We start from the raw sequence: 16925 nt of genomic DNA, 5'->3' as shown, positions 1-16925 counted from the left end.
AACAAACAAACAAAAAACAAAAAAGAAACCTCATACATCTTCAACTGCCTCATTTTATAGATGAACCAGCTGACAAAGAGTGGTTAAAATACTTGCCTGCGTCACACAAGTTTAATGGCAGAATCTATTCTCTTGATCTTCAATCCAGAGTTTCAACATATCATACAAGTTTACCTGATTTCTATCACCTTTTACTGAATTCAAATTTGCTTCTTTGAAGTTTCAGAGGGGTCTATTTTAACTAACTTGAATTTAATGAAGAATATATGCTTATTCTAACTATATATATATGCGTATATTGCTGAATAAGGGCAAGGGCTGTGACTGTTTACAATTGTATCCTGAGAACTTATCACAGGGTCTGGCATATAGGTATTCAATGGATTGTTGCAGACTGAATGAATGACAAATTGGATCACATGCACTCTCAGTTTTAACCTTTGTAAAGAGAAAATAAATCTAGAGTTCTTCAGTTTAACTTTGTTCTCTTGATCATTTCAGATATTTTTATCTAGACTTTCTTCTAGCTCCATTATGTTTCTTTTGGTGAGGTAGTAAGAATTGTGAGTAGATACCAATAATCTCAATAAGTACAATTTCCTTTGCATTACCTTACACTGGTTAGCAGTAGCACTTATTTGACACTTTTTCCCCCAAATTTGTAAGTACAACACATTAATGCTTGTTGGTCTGACATTTCAATATGCCCTCAAATTTGGTTTTATTTACCCTGCTGGAATAAATTCCTCCTTCCAAATCAATTATAAAAATGTTAAACGAGACTATATTTAGCACCTATTAAACTTTTTCTAACCAGAAGGGCTCATCAGCCTCTATACTTTTGTATCCTGGATTTAAATAAATTGTAAATACAACCAAATTTGAGTGTCTAATATGTGCAAGTCACTGAACTCTCTTGTCCTTGATAAATAATATACAATATTCTTTGGTATGGAGAAGAATTAGAAGACTTTTAGATTCATGAAAAGGGCCTTTAAAAAGTCCAAGTAAAAAATCATGTTTTAGTTTTGCCTTATGTATTATTTATTGCCTTCCACTCTCTAACCCCAGATACACACTCCTATCATACTTAAGAATTCTATAGGAATCCTTTTATTCACCAATCCTACACCACTGTCCTTGTACTCTCTGACCTCCCTCCTGTCATCCTGAAGAACTCTACAGAAATCCTTTTATTCATTAATCCTGCCCCCCTTTATTACACATGCTACTATAGAAGCTTAGAGCTGGAATGAATCTTAAGAGATTTCTAAGTGTAATTCCCATACATCAGCTTGATATTCACCAATAATAAAACAAATCACTATGGCCAAGTATAGTATTTTACCTCTTTAGTATATCAGCATGCCATATGACACATACTACTTACTTGTACTCATCATAGACTTCCTGTTTGGGCAGTGAAGTCTCCGGATGTTCCTCTAGGGTATTCCGAATCCAGGAAAAGGCATGCATTTGTTGTGCCCGACTAGATGACATGGCATTCTGATCACTAATAGAATGAAAACATGTTTTAGCTGACCAGACAGCAATTCATTAATAATTTTTGAGCTAGGCCTAAATGTTCCACTAAAGAACTGTATACAAATACACTATAAACGACCAAACCAAACTTAGGACATCTAGCAGATGATTGTCCACCTATGGTTGTGAGCTGTTTTCTACAGCTAGTGTAAGACTGAAGTTACTGCCCTGCTCCATCCCTACCCATGCAGGTGATGGAGCACTGACAAAGTATTTGTTTTGGTCAAAAATCACCTTTAAGTAGATATCTGCTCATGTACTTACCTGTTCATTTGCCTACACTTACCAAATACATCATCAAACTTTAAAACAAAATTATACAAAAATTGCTTATTTCTATTTGCTCAGCATTCTCAAAGAATATATATATATATACATATACACATATATATATACATGTATACACATACATATACACATACACACACACACACACACACACACATATATATAAATATATAACTACTCGGAAATCTTACTAAAGCATTCCATGCTCCAGAATGGAATTCGCACCAGAGAGATCCTGAACAGACAAATCTCCCCCTATAATCCTTCCTAAAGCCAGGCTCCCTGCCTCAGCCTGACATATCCATTAAACATTGTAAGCTTTTACTATATGGAAATATTACTTATAAATAAATACCAAAATGGACACCAAAGACAGGACAAGGGAAGCTACTCTACTGATTGTGACATCCATCTCAGCTATCTGTAAGAGTAATTTATTTAATTTCAAAGAAAGCACTGAGCAAGTGTCTAGGACATAACATGATTAAAACAGTGATAAAATTTGGTCTGAGAGAAAAAAAAGATAAAACTCGAATAATTTTCATTTCATTTATTTCTATATGCAGTTTTAAAAAATAGAATGATAAGCATAATTTATATGAATGAAATGAATTCTGAGAAATACTTAAAAGGTTAAGGAAACTCTTTTAAAAATTAGAATGACTGAATGAACAGCTTCTCTCCACAGTTTCTATAATTTTTAATGATGAAACTATAGTAATACCCAAAGCACTTAACACACCTTGCATTTATGAATTAATGTTTCATACAGGCAATTTCACTTTATTTTCTGTTTTATATTCTATGATGGGTTTATCTGACAGTACCTAAAAAAACTCTTGTACCTTATTCCTTATGATACCTATCTGTTTATTCTTTGGTTTTCTGTTCAATTTTCACAATCCCTCACACTGCATAAACATATTCATCTGTCTATGAAACAAAACCCAAATTGCATGTCATAGCATTTACCCAGTTGCACAAATAAATTAGCAAAAACTGCAAGTAAATACTTAACCAAATATCACCAAAGACTAAAATGATGTATTGTTTTGCCAGTATGTTTTCTAATGATTTCAGGAATATTGCAAAAACTGTAACAACCGAAACATACACACCTCACATATATCCTAGGGACATCGTATAAACAGCATAATTATAGCAAAGACAAGAATAGATATACCTTTTCTCTCCATTGCTGAGACCAGAAGGCAGCTGAAGGTAGAGGTAGAGTTTCTCTAGGTCTGTAAACTTCTCAACTTCTTGCTATTTACAAAGGATTAAAAAGAAAGATCATTTTTAAAAAACACTCATTTTTCCCCAAACAAAATTTACTAACATCTCCCTAAACGATAATGACTATTTAAATTTAAAGCAGATGAATCATTTGTCTTTTCTCATCACTAAAATAATACAATTAGGTTATTTGATAAATGTATTGCATACAAAAATTTAATAAAAGAAAATGGTACTTCCCTATTAGTTCTTATATCATGGGCATAAATAGAATTATTGACCAAGGCTCAGAAAAAAGCTTCTCATTTTTAATCACATTTAAAGAAGGAGGGTTTTACTTGTCTTATAGGACAAGTACTGGACCAAGAATCAAGAGAAACATTTATTAGTTAGTCTTGGTCTAATCATTAACTGGCTATGAGGTTTTCAGCGCTACAGCAAATTTTCTGTACAACTATAAAATGAATGTCATAATTTCTAGAATCCTTTTCTAATTTTCAAATATTTAGAACATGTGACTGATGGTGCTACTGTTACCTGTGGATGGAACTGACGTTAAAAACACTGAAATAAAACCAGTAACTCTTTCCAGAACTTACAGATGTAATTATTCGTTGGCTTGCCAACAGTGGCTATTTAGAGAATCTACTTGAAAGATTTTCTATTGTGGCCGGGCGCGGTGGCTCAAGCCTGTAATCCCAGCACTTTGGGAGGCCGAGGCGGGCGGATCACGAGGTCAGGAGATCGAGACCATCCTGGGTAACACGGTGAAACCCCGTCTCTACTAAAAATACAAAAAAAAAATTAGCCGGGCGTGTTGGCGGGCGCCTGTAGTCCCAGCTACTCGGGAGGCTGAGGCAGGAGAATGGCGTGAACCCGGGAGGCGGAGCTTGCAGTGAGCCGAGATCGCGCCACTGCACTCCAGCCTGGGGGACAAAGACTCTGTCTCACACAAAAAAAAAAGAAAAAAAAAAAAAAAGATTTTCTATTGCTACTATCCTGCAACTATGTCATTTTGTCTCTAAATGTAACCTTTAAAATAATTTTTGCCTTCCTAACTTTCTTTTAAACTCAGTTTGCCATAATGACTTCAAATGTGCCACAAATCCTATTATAATAAAAATATTCACAGTAAAATTCTGGTAGCCTCATCTAAGCAAAATTCCATTGCAATGAAAAATGTGGACAGATTACTAGCATTCCTGGTAGAACTTATTCTTACTTAATAAAGCACAGTTTAAACAGAGATTCAGTTTTTGAAAATACCTAACATGATATAACCAAGCCTATTCTTAGTCTCATCAGAAGATACCCACAAAAGTTTAATCTTAGAATCCATCCACATAATGATTTCATCAATCACATGCAAATAGCTCCCAAATTTACATTTTTAAAATCCCATGGCGTATAGGTATTTTCCAATTAGCTCTTGCTCCAATACCTAATAATATCAGCTATACCCTTGTGTAGCTCTCCCCTCAAAGAAAACAAACACACATTCTCTTCTTAATTGCTACTTATCATCACCTTCTTTTCTCTAGTTTCCACAGTGTTAGTTTTGGAGTCTGCTTAATTCTTTTTTTCTTGGTGCATTCCACATTAATCCTTTATTTAGCCCTCTAACACTCTGCCCCATCTTCTTCCAGTCTTTTGATTTTTCACGCCACCACAGTAGTCTAGGTCTTCAGCTGTCTTTCAACAATAAGGATAATTCATTTGCTTATCCATTACTTTTGTTTTCTGCTATGTTCCGCAAGTGGCATAAAATAACTAAGAACCTATACTATATATCACAAATCATACAAAGAGTGAACAGTACAACACAGATGAACAACACACCACCACCACAGTTCTTGCCCTTAATGAACTTTTAATGACACTTAAATTTCTAAAATGTCTAACCAGCTGGTTTTCCTACCTCCGATGTCGCCGGACTTTAATGTCTTAAATATGGTTCCTGAAATTTTTTTTCTGTCAAATTGTTTTTTTTAAGAGAGTCTCACTCTGTTGCCCAGATTGAAGTGCAGTGGCTTAATTGTAGCTCACTGCAGCCTCAAACTCCTGGGCTCAACTGATCATCCCACCTCAGCCTCCCAAGTAGTTGGGGCCAGAGGTGCGTGCCACCACAGCCAGGTAATTTTTAATTTATTTTTTGTAGCTTGTTGCTGCAAAATTGTTGCCTAGGCTGGTCTGGAATTCCTGCCTGGCCTCAAGTGATCCTCCTGCCTCCCAAAGTGCTGGGATGCTAGGTATGAACTACTGTCAAATATTATTAACATCACCCACTTAATCACAACAATGCCAATCATATTAAATTAAGAGGTTATAATAATAAAATACCTAATATTATGAGCCATGTCTGAGAAAGTATAATAAAAAGATCATTTTTCATCATAAAGAAAAAATCTCCTACTGTTGGAGAAACCTTGGATTCTATATAGCTTTCAAATTTTAAATATACTGGAAAAAAGAATAGAGAAGAAATTCCAGAACATAGAATAAATTTCAGAAGATGTTCTAAATTAGTATTAAGCACCAAAGAGATGATTTAGAAGATGGCAAAAAAAAGTTTTGAAAAAGATTAAAGTCAGTGTCCTAATTTTTTTAAAACAATGAAAACTTGTAACTGTTCCATTACTGTTTTCATTGCCATATGGAGTACAACACATGGAAGACAAAATTTGGAGAGTAGCATGAAAACTGATAATAACAAAATTCTATAAAGCAAACAAAAAAAATGACCCAAGTGTATAGTGATGGCATTTCAGTCCAGCAAGGCTGGGCTCACCATCAAGATTTCTGGTTTTGGATATACTGTGTCAACCACTGCTAATTAGTGGCTTCTGAAACAATGCTCACTGGTTTAGGAGAAGACCCTAATCTTGCTTGATTATCAAGGCAAGAGACTCATGTGGCAAGTATGTTAAACATCAGATTATTTGATATGCTTTATGAAGATTTAAATGGTAAGAATTAAAAGTTTTCTGTTCTATGTTGAAATTCATTGGTGGTCAAAAAGAAATTCCTTTGGCTGGATTTATAAAATAAATCATAATGGTATTCTATTTTTGGAGCAACAGAGAAAAGACCAACTTCATAAACTTTAAAAATTATAATTTTTTATTCAGCCATAAAAGGAATGGAGTACTGATACATGCTACAACATGGATGAACCTTGTAAACATTGTGCTAAGTGAAAGAAGCCAGACACATATCATGTGATTTTGTTTATATTAAATATCCAAAATAGGCAAATCCCTAGGGACAGAAAGCAGCTTAGTGTTTCCCAGAGGCAGATGACTGCTTAAAGGGTACTGAGTTTCCTTTTGGGGTAAGGAAAAGGTTTTGAAACTAGATTGAGGTGGTACTTGTACAACACAGTTAATGTACTAAATATCACTAATGGTAAATTTTATGTTATGTGTATTTTGCTATAATAAAAAATCTATTATTTTTTTTTTTTGAGGCAGAGTCTTGCTCTGTTGCCCAGGCTGGAGTGCAGTGGTGTGATCTCAGCTCACTGCAAGCTCTGCCCCCTGGGTTCACACCATTCTCCTGACTCAGCCTTCTGAGTAGCTGGGACTACCGGTGCCCGCTACCATGCCCGGCTAATTTTTTGCATTTTTAGTAGAGACAGGGTTTCACCGTGTTAGCCAGGATGGTCTCGATTCCTGACCTCATGATCCACCCACCTTGGCCTCCCAAAGTGCTAGGATTACAGGCATGAGCCACTACGCCCAGCCTAAAAACTCTAATTTTTAACAGAGCTTTGCACATTTGGAAAACATATCTGATGATTCGAAGTGAAACTTAAATGACAAACAACATCTGTAGACTTAAAAGTCTTCACTTTCTTGAGTTGAAGTTCTCAAAGAAAAGCTAGTGAAAACAGTTTCAAATTTAGGCAGAACCTCAAATATTATTCAAGTCTTTTGAATGAGGTAGCTGATAATTTCATACTATTGTGGTTGAAGATCTTGCCTGAAAACTTAAAAGACCTCTTTCTCATGCACTTCAATCTTTGCAAAAAGATATTAAAAAGGAATCTTTGAACTCAAGTTTGATTTATATGTCAAACACATTCCAGGAAACAATTCTGGAGAATTTTGGTAAAATATCCTTGGTTATTCCCCAGCAAGTGAGCCGACCTTGCACGTCATCATCCCATTTTCATAAGCATAGATTTATGAAGACGGTTTTTCTGAACCTTTAGCTATGAAAGCACAACAATGCTACATCTGCTCACCTACAATTCTCAGTCCACTTTGCAGTTAGCTTGTAGTCATGTGGTTATTATGAATCTGATCACAGTGACGTAATTCACTACTCAGCTGACAGTTAAGAATCGATGTGTTGGCCAGGGGCAGTGGCTCAAGCCTGTAATCACAGAACTTTGGGAGGCTGAGGTGGGCGGTTCATGAAGTCAGGAGATCGAGACCATCCTGGCTAACACAGTGAAACCCCATCTCTACTAAAAATACAAAGAAAATTAGCCAGGCATGGTGGCGGGAGCCTGTAGTCCCAGCTATTCGGGAGGCTGAGGAAGGAGAATGGTGTGAACTCGGAAGGTGGAGCTTGCCGTGAGCTGAGATTGCGCCACTGCACTCCAGCCTCAGCGACAGCGAGAGACTCCGTCTCAAAAAAAAAAAATCAATGTGTCACCCCATCCCATTTCCCCCTCTGTGGCACCTTGGAAGCCATGTGTTGCACTGGTGAGGCTATAACATGTTGGCCTTCCTGTCAATGTTGGTTCTGAGGGCTTATTTGGAACAGCGGTCTTCAGTGATTTCTGCTGCGTATGATGCGAATGAAAATACATTTTTGTGGTTAGGCCACTGATATTTCAGGCTTAGTTACAACATCATAGACTAGCCCATCCTGATTAATATAAAAATTAGACTCTTTCCTCTAGCACTTTTGAGAAAACTGAAGGATCCTTTTTATATATGCAGATAAAAACGTGGAAACAGGAATAGCACCTGTCTGCAATTCCCAGCAAGACTGACCCAGAAGGCAGGTGATTTCTGCATTTCCAACTGAGGTACCTGGTTCATCTCACTGGGACTGGTTGGAATGTGTGTATAGCCCACGGAGGGCGAGCCGAAGCAGGGTGGGGCGTCACTTCACCTGGGAAGCGCAAGGTGTCGGGGAATTTTCCCCCCTACCCAAGGGAAGCTGTGAGGGACTGAGCCTGAAGAACTCCAGCACAGGCACTGTGCTTGTCCCATGGTCTTCACAACCCACAAACCAGGAGATTCCCTCTGGTGACTACCCTACCAGGGCCCTGGGTTTCAAGCACAAAACTGGCTGGCCAATTGGGCAGACACACCAAACTAGATGCAGGAGCTTTTTTTTTTTTTTCTTATTTGTCATACCCCAGTGGCACCTGGAACACCACTAAGACAGAACCATTTACTCCCCTGGAAAGGGGGGCTGAAGCCAGGGAGTCAAGTGGTCTGGCTCAGCGGGTCCTACCCCCACGGAGCCCAGGAAACTAAGATCCACTGGCTTGAAATTCTCGCTGCCAGCACAGCAGCAATCTGAGATGCACCTGGGATAGTTGAGCTTGGTTGGGGTGGGGGGTGGTGGGCTGGGGGGGTGGTCAGCCATTGCTGAAGCTTGAGAAGGCAGTTTTACAGCCACAGGATAAACAAAGCTGCTGGGAAGTTCAAACTGGGCGGAGCCCGCTGCAGCTCAGCAAGGCTGCTGTGGCCAGACTGCCTGATTGGCCCTCTCTGGACAGAGCATCTCTGTAAAAGTGGCAGCAGCCCCAGTCAGTGGCTTATAGCAGACTTAAACATCCCTGCCTGATGGCTCTGAAGAGAGCAGCAGAACTCCCAGCACAGCGTTCGAGCTCTGCTAAGGGTCAGTCTGTCTCCTCAAGTGGGTCCCTGACCCGTGTATACTGACTAGGAAACACCTCCCAGTTGGGGCCGACAGACACCTCATACAGGAGAGCTCTGGCTGGCATCTGGCAGGTGCTCCGCTGGGTCGAAGCTTCCAGAGGAAACAACAGGCAGCAATCTTTGCTGCTCTGCAGCCTCTGCTGGTGATACCCAGACAAACAGGGTCGGGAGTGGACTTCCAGCAAACTCCAACAGACTGGCAGCAGAGGGGCCTGACTGTTAGAAGGAAAAGAAACAAACAGAAAGGATTAGAACATCCACTCAAAGACCCCACTGGAAAGTCACCAACATCAAAGACAAAAGGTAGATAAATCCACAAATATGGGGGAAAACCAGCGCAAAATGGCTGACAATTCCAAAAACCAGAACGCCTTTCCTCCTCCAAAGGATCACAACCCCTCGCCAGCAAGGGAACAAAATTGGATGCAGAATGAGTTTGAAGAACTGACAGAAGTAGGCTTCAGAAGGTGGGTAATAACGATCAACTCTGAGCTAAAGCAGCATGTTCTAACCCAATGCAAGGTAGCTAATAACCTTGAAAAAAGGTTAGTCGAATTGCTAACTAGAATAACCAAGGTAGAGAAGAACATAAATGACCTGATGGAGCTGAAAAACACAGCATGAGAACTTCGTGTAGCATACACAAGTATTAATAGCCAAATCGATCAAGCAGAAGAAAGGATATCAGCTGAAGATCAACTTAATGAAATAAAGCGAGAAGACAACATTAGAGAAAAAAAAATAAGGTACAAGTCAAGCCTCTAAGAAATATGGGACTACGTGAAAAGACCAAATCTACGTTTGATAGGTATATCTGAAAGTGACAGCGAGAATGGAACCAAGTTGGAAGACACTCTTCAGGATATTATCCAGAACTTCCCCAACTAAGCAAGACAGGCCAACATTCAAATTCAGGAAATACAGAGAACACTGCAAACATACTCCTCGGGAAGAGCAACTCCAAGACACATAATCGTCAGATTCACCAAGGTTGAAATGAAATAAAAAATGTTAAGGGCAGCCAGACAGAAAGGTCGGGTTACCCACAAAGGGAAGCCCATCAGACTAACAGCGGCTCTCTCGGCAGAAACCCTACAAGCCAGAAGAGAGTGGGAGCCAATATTCAACATTCTTAAAGAAAAGAATTTTCAACCCAGAATTTCATATTCAGCCAAACCAAGCTTCGTAAGTGAAGGAGAAATAAAATCCTTTACAGACAAGCAAATCCTGAGGGATTCTGTCACTGCCAGATCTACCTTACAAGAGGTCCTGAAAGAAGCACTAAACATGGAAAGGAATAACCGGTACCAGCCACTGCAAAAACATACCAAATTGTAAAGAACATCGACACTATGAAGAAACTGCATTAACTAACAGGCAAAACAACCAGATAGCATCATAATGACAGGATCAAATTCACACATAACAATATTAACCTTAAATGTAAATAAGCTAAATGTCCCAATTAAAAGACACAGACTGGCAAATTAGATAAAGAGTCAAGACCCATCAGTGTGCTGTATTCAGGAGACCTATCTCACGTGCAAAGACACACATAGGCTCAAATAAAGGGATGGAGGAAGATCTACCAAGCAAATGGAAAGCAAAAAAAAGTAGGGGTTGCAATCCTGGTCTCTGATAAAACAGACTTTAAACCAACAAAGATCAAAAGAGACAAAGAAGGGCATTACATAATGGTAAAGGGAACAATGCAGTAAGAAGAGCTAACTATCCTAAATATATATGCAGCCAATACAGGAGCACCCAGATTCATAAAGCAAGTTCTTGGAGACCTATAAAGAGACTTAGACTCCCACACAATAATAGTAGGAGACTTTAACACCCCACTGTCAATATTAGATAAATGAGGCAGAAAATTAACAAGGATATTCAGGACTTGAACTCAGCTCTGGACCAAGTGGACATAATAGACATCTACAGAACTCTCCACCCCAAATCAACAGAGTATACATTCTTCTCAGCACTTCATCACACTTATGCTAAAATTGACCACATAATTGGAAGTAAAACACTCCTCAGCAAATGCAAATTCTTAACATACAGTCTCCCAGACCACAGTGCAATCAAAGTAGAACTCAGGGTTAAGAAACTCACCCCAATCTGCACAAATACATGGAAAGTGAACAACCTGCTCCTGAATGACTACTGGGTAAATAACGAAATGAAGGCAGAAATAAAGATGTTCTCTGAAACCAATGAGAACGAGACACAAAATACCAGAATCTCTGGGACACATTTAAAGCAGTGTTTAGAGGGAAATTTATAGCACTAAATGCCCACCAGAGAAAGCAGGAAAGATCTAAAATTGACACCCTAACATCAAAATTAAAAGAACTAGAGAAGCAAGGGCAAACAAATTCAAAAACTAGCAGAAGACATGAAATAACTAAGATCAGAGCAGAACTGAAGGAGATGGAGACACAAAAAACCCTTCCAAAAAAAAAAAAAAAAAATCAATGAATCCAGGAGCTGTTTTTTTGAAAAAAGTCAACAAAATAGACCACTAGCCAGACTAATAAAGAACAAAAGAGAGAAGACTCAAGTAGACACGATAAAATAATGATATAGGGGATATCACCACTGACCCCACAGAAATAGAAACTACCATCAGAGAATACTATACACACCTCTATGCAAATAAACTAGAAACTCTAGAAGAAATGGATAAACTCCTGGACATATACAGCCTCCCAAGTCTAAGCCATGAAGAAGTCGAATCCCTGAAAAGACCAATAACAAGCTCTGAAATTGAGGCAGTAATTAATAGCCTACCAACCAAAAAAAGTCCAGGACCAGATGGATTCACAGCCGAATTCTACCAGAGGTACAAAGAGGAGCTGGTACCATTCCATCTGAAACTATTCCAAACAACAGAAAAAGAGGGAATCCTCCCTAACTCATTTTATGAGGCCAGCATCATCCTGATACCAAAACCTGGCAGAGACACAACGAAAAAAGAAAATTTCAGGCCAATATCCCTGATGAACATCGATGTGAAAATCCTCAATAAAATACAGGCAAACCGAATCCAGCAGCACATCAAAAAGCTTATCCACCATGATCAAGTTTGCTTCATCCCTGGGATGCAAGGCTTGTTCACCATACACAAATCAATATACGTAATCCATTCACATAAATCCAATCCACATAAACAACAAACGTAATCCATCCACATAAATCAATAAACATAATCCCATCCACATAAACCCAATCCACATAAACAGAACCAATGACAAAAACCACATGATTATCTCAATAGATGCAGAAAAGGCCTTCAATAAAATTCACCCCTTCATGCTAAAACCTTTCAATAAACTAGGTATTGATGGAACTTATCTCAAAATAATAAGAGCTATTTATGACAAACCCACAGCCAGTATCATACTGAATGGGCAAAAACTGGAAACATTCCCTTTGAAAACTGGCAGAAGAGAAGGATGCCCTCTCTCACCACTCCTATTCCACATAGTATTGGAAGTTCTGGCCAGGGCAATCAGGCAAGAGAAAGCAATAAAGGGTATTCAAATAGGAAGAGAGGAAGTCAAATTGTCTGTTTGCAGATGACATGATTGTATATTTAGAAAACCCCATCATCTCAGCCCAAAATCTCCTTAATCTGATAAGCAACTTCAGCAAAGTCTCAAGATCCAAAATCAGTGTGTAAAAATCACAAGCATTCGTATACACCAATAACAGACAGCCAAATCATGAGTGAACTCTCATTCATAATCGCTACTAAGAGAATAAAATACCTAGGAATACAACTTACAAGGGATGTGAAGGATTTCTTCAAGGAGAACTACAAACCACTGCTCAAGGAAATAAGAGAAGACACAAACAAAAGGAAAAATATTCCATGCTCATGGATAGGAAGAATCAGTATCATGAAAATGGTCATACTGCCCAAAGTAATTTATAGATTCAATGCTATCCCCATCAAGTTACCACTGACTTTCTTCACAGAATTGGAAAAAACTACTTTAAACTACATATGGAACCAAAAAAGAGCCTGCATAGCCAAGACAATCCTGGGCAAGAAAAACAAAGCTGGAGGCATCACGACACCTGAATTCAAACTATACTACAAGGCTACAGTAACCAAAACAGCATGGTAGTGGTACCAAAACAAATATATAGACCAAAGGAACAGAACAGAGACCTCAGAAATAACACCACACAGCTACAACCATCTGATCTTTGACAAACCTGACACACAGAAGCAATGGGGAAAAGATTCCCTATTTAATAAATGGTGCTAGGAAAACTGGCTAGCCATATGCAGAAAACTGAAACTGAACTCATTCCTTACGCCTTTTACAAAAATCAACTCAAGATGGATCAAAGACTTAAACGTAAGACCTAGGACCATAAAAATCCTAGAAGAATACCTGGGCAGTAGTATTCAGGACATAGGCATGGGCAAAGAATTCATGTCTAAAACACCAAAAGCAATGGCAACAAAAGCCAAAATTGACAAATGAGATCTAATTAAAACTAAAGAGTTCTGCACAGCAAAAGAAACTATCATCAGAGTGAACAGGCAACCTACAGAATGGGAGAAAATTTTTGCAATCTATCCATCTGCCAAAGGACTAATATCCAGAAACAACTTAAACAAATTTACAAGAAAAAAAACAACCCCATCAAAAAATGGGCAAAGGGTATGAACAGACACTTCTCAAAAGAAGACATTTATGCAGCCAACAGACATAGGAAAAATGTTCATCATCACTGGTCACTAGAGAAATGAAAATGAAAACCACAGTAAGATACCATCTCACGGCAGTTAGAATGGTGATCATTAAAAAGTCAGGAAACAACAGATTCTGGAGAGGTTGTGGAAAAATAGGAATGGTTTTACATTGTTGGTGGGAGTGTAAATTAGTTCAACCATTGCGGAAGACAGTATGGCGATTCCTCAAGAATCTAGAACTGGAAATACCATTTGACCCAGCAATATTACTGGGCATATACCCATAAATCATTCTACAATAAAGGCACATGCACACGTATGTTTATTGTGGCACTATTCACAATAGCAAAGACTTGGAACCAACCCAAATGTCTATCAATGATAGACTAGATTAAGAAAACGTGGTACATATACACCATGGAATACTATGCAGCCATAAAAAAGGATGAGTTAATGTCCTTTGCAGGGACATGGATGAAGCTGGAAACCATCATTCTCAGCAAACTATCACAAGATCAGAAAACCAAACACTGCATGTTCTCGCTCATAAGTGGGAGTTGAACAATGAGAACACATGGACACAGGGAGGGGAACATCACACACTGGGGCCTGTCAGGGGGTGTGGGGCTAGGGGAGGGATAACATTAGGAGAAATACCTAATGTAGGTGACGGGTTGATAGGTACAGCAAGGCACTAGGGCACATGCATACCTATGTAACAAAACTGCACGTTCTGCACATGTAACCCAGAACTTAAAAAGTATATTTAAAAAAATGTGGAAACAAGAAAAAGTCTCCTCCCCATAATAAAAAAGGCTTTCATTCATTAATTTTTTAGAATAGTATTTAACTTATTTTGAATTTCAAATGATATTAACCAAGAATATAATTACATTTATCAGAATGGGGTATGGGCAAAAAACGGTTTATAAGCACCAGTTTAGAATATACAGCCTTCATGCTCTCTTCCAGTTAACTTTTACTTTAAAAAAAAATCCAAAAACTGGTTAAAAAGTCAGCTCTAATAAGTTTACTACACATGATCCTGCAATATGCCAGTCTGTTCCTCTACTTTGGGCCGTATGTAGCATTTACTCAGGAAAGTATGCAGCTTATCTTCAATTAATCTGCATTTACTGACTGTTTTAAAAAATGTTTTCCAGTGTCTGGTTATGACCCTCAACTATAATGATCCTGGTTTGTCCAAACTCAATCCACCTTTGAGGCAGAATCCTGAAAGATAACACACAGCCAAATGGAAACCCTTTCAATATTTTAATATCTCATTTAATTTTTAAAAATTAAAACTACAAAGTATTTCAAACACAGTAGAGAATGTGCACACGCATGCATCAATATCCACATTTACAAGATGCTAACCTTTTGGCATGTTTGCTTCTGATCTTGGACTTAATCTATTTAACAGCATATAGAAATAGTATTCTATGAAACAAAACCACAGTTTGTTCATGTCTCTACTGATAGGCAATACGTTATAACAAAGTTTCACTATTTCAGATGGTGCTGTAATGGAAATCCTTTATTTGTGACTCTTGTGGCCTTGTGTGAGAGTTTTTTCCTAAGGTATGTAACCTAAAAGTACAAGTATCTGGTAACAAAGAATGTACATAGTCAACCTTATTGGATATTTTCAAATTGCGCTCTAAAACTTATACCAATTTATGTTCCTAATAGCAATAATACAATTTATTTCTCCACATTCTTGTTAAAACTTAAGTTTTAAAGTTTAGCTAATCTTATGGGTATGAAAAAGTATCTAATTGTTTTATACTTCTCTGATTGATGATAAGACCGAATCTTTTCATATTATTTATCATTTGAGTTTAACAGAGTAGCTCTAAAATTTTAATATGCACCAGAATCACTTAGTGAGCTTGTTAAAACAAAGAGTGCATGGCCCCACTTCCAGAGTTTCTGATTCAGTAGGTCTCAAGTGAGGACCTGAAAATCTGGACTTCTAACAAGCTCCTAGGGGATGCTGCTAATGCTGGTCAGAGGATTACACTTGGAGAACCACAATGTTCAAGGAATTGCCCATTCATTTCTTTTGCTTATCTAAATATGGGGATATTTATCAGGCAGTCTGGATACTAATCCTCTAGTGGTTGAAAGTGCTGCTAATATCTTCTCCTAGTTGTAGCCTGTCTATTCATTTTGATTTTGAAGTCTTGTCATATCGAAGTTTGTCATTTCCAGGCAGTCAAATCTATCAATCTTTTCATTCATAATCTGAGTTTTTGGTCTTTTGTTTTTGAAATTTTCCCCTATGTCAGTGTCATAAAGATAGTATCCTGTATTTTCTTTTTAAAGTTTAAAAATTTTGTTTTTCATGTGTGGGCCTTTAATTCCTCTGGAATTTATTTTTCTGTAAGATATAAAGTAGGGACCTAACTAAAAATTATCCCAGTATCACTTGAGTATTTCACACTTTCTCTACTGATTTTTTGTGCTACATCTATATCATGAGATTCTTTATTACAGGTGAAAAAGAATGCCATTTTTATGTTCAGCATATGAAAACGTCTTTCTCTGAGTTGGTATTTAATTTAGGAAAAAAACCTAACAATTTTTTTTTTTTTTGAGATGGAGTCTTGCTCTCTTGCCCAGGCTGGAGTGCAGTGGCACAATCTTGGCTCACTGCAACCTCCACCTCCCAGGTTCAAGCATTCTCCTGCCTCAGCCTCCTGAGTAGCTGGGATTACAGGCACGTGCCAACACGCCCAGCTAATTTTTGTATTTTTAGTAGAGACGGGGTTTCACCATGTTGGTCAGGCTGGTCTTGAACTCCTGACCTCAGTGATCTGCCCGCCTTGGCCTCCCAAAGTTCTGGGATTACAGGCGTGAGCCACTGCGCCCGGCCTAACAATTTATCCTTAAGATGGTCATACAGCAAAATGTATGATTCACTGACTCTTCTAGAACTTATGTCATAGAGACTTCTCATATAAGAATATCACCCAGTAACTGATGAGCAGAGTAATAAAAGTAGCTTTGATGAAGCTTTTATAAATCTGAGGTTAATAAGCAAGTCTCCTACTGACAAATTAATAATAAAGAATAACCCATAAGACCTATAATAAGGATATGATATATATATAAAATAGATGAATGAAGCAGCTGTTACTTGAAATTGATGTCTATATCAAGCAGTAAGCTATAGTGGGGTAAGGTATAGGATACAGAATTAGAAGACCCAGATCTGAGTTCCAGATTTG

General features: G+C 38.1%; 1 protein-coding gene across 8 annotated transcripts in view; it reads right to left on the bottom strand.

Moving 5' to 3' along the window:
- The window catches only part of RFX7 (regulatory factor X7), a 161614-nt gene that overhangs the window by 53629 nt on the left and 91060 nt on the right, over positions 1-16925 (bottom strand). For 4 of the 8 annotated variants that reach the window (XM_063639387.1, XM_063639388.1, XM_063639386.1 and 1 more), the window contains 3 exons: positions 9014-9191; positions 3017-3099; positions 1391-1513 (listed from right to left, as the gene is read on the bottom strand). In XM_063639387.1, coding sequence (XP_063495457.1) covers positions 1391-1513; positions 3017-3099; positions 9014-9191 — 384 coding nt within the window. Of the gene's footprint in view, positions 1-1390; positions 1514-3016; positions 3100-3668; positions 3951-9013; positions 9192-16925 lie in introns of those variants that run through there. The other 4 variants (XM_063639389.1, XM_063639391.1, XM_063639390.1 and 1 more) reach the window with 2 other exon arrangements.

Source organism: Symphalangus syndactylus, chromosome 5, assembly GCF_028878055.3.
Source record: "Symphalangus syndactylus isolate Jambi chromosome 5, NHGRI_mSymSyn1-v2.1_pri, whole genome shotgun sequence".
Taxonomy (NCBI): domain Eukaryota; kingdom Metazoa; phylum Chordata; class Mammalia; order Primates; family Hylobatidae; genus Symphalangus; species Symphalangus syndactylus.
The sequence above is the reverse complement of the archived record's forward strand: the minus strand, read 5'-3'. Positions and strand labels throughout refer to the sequence as shown.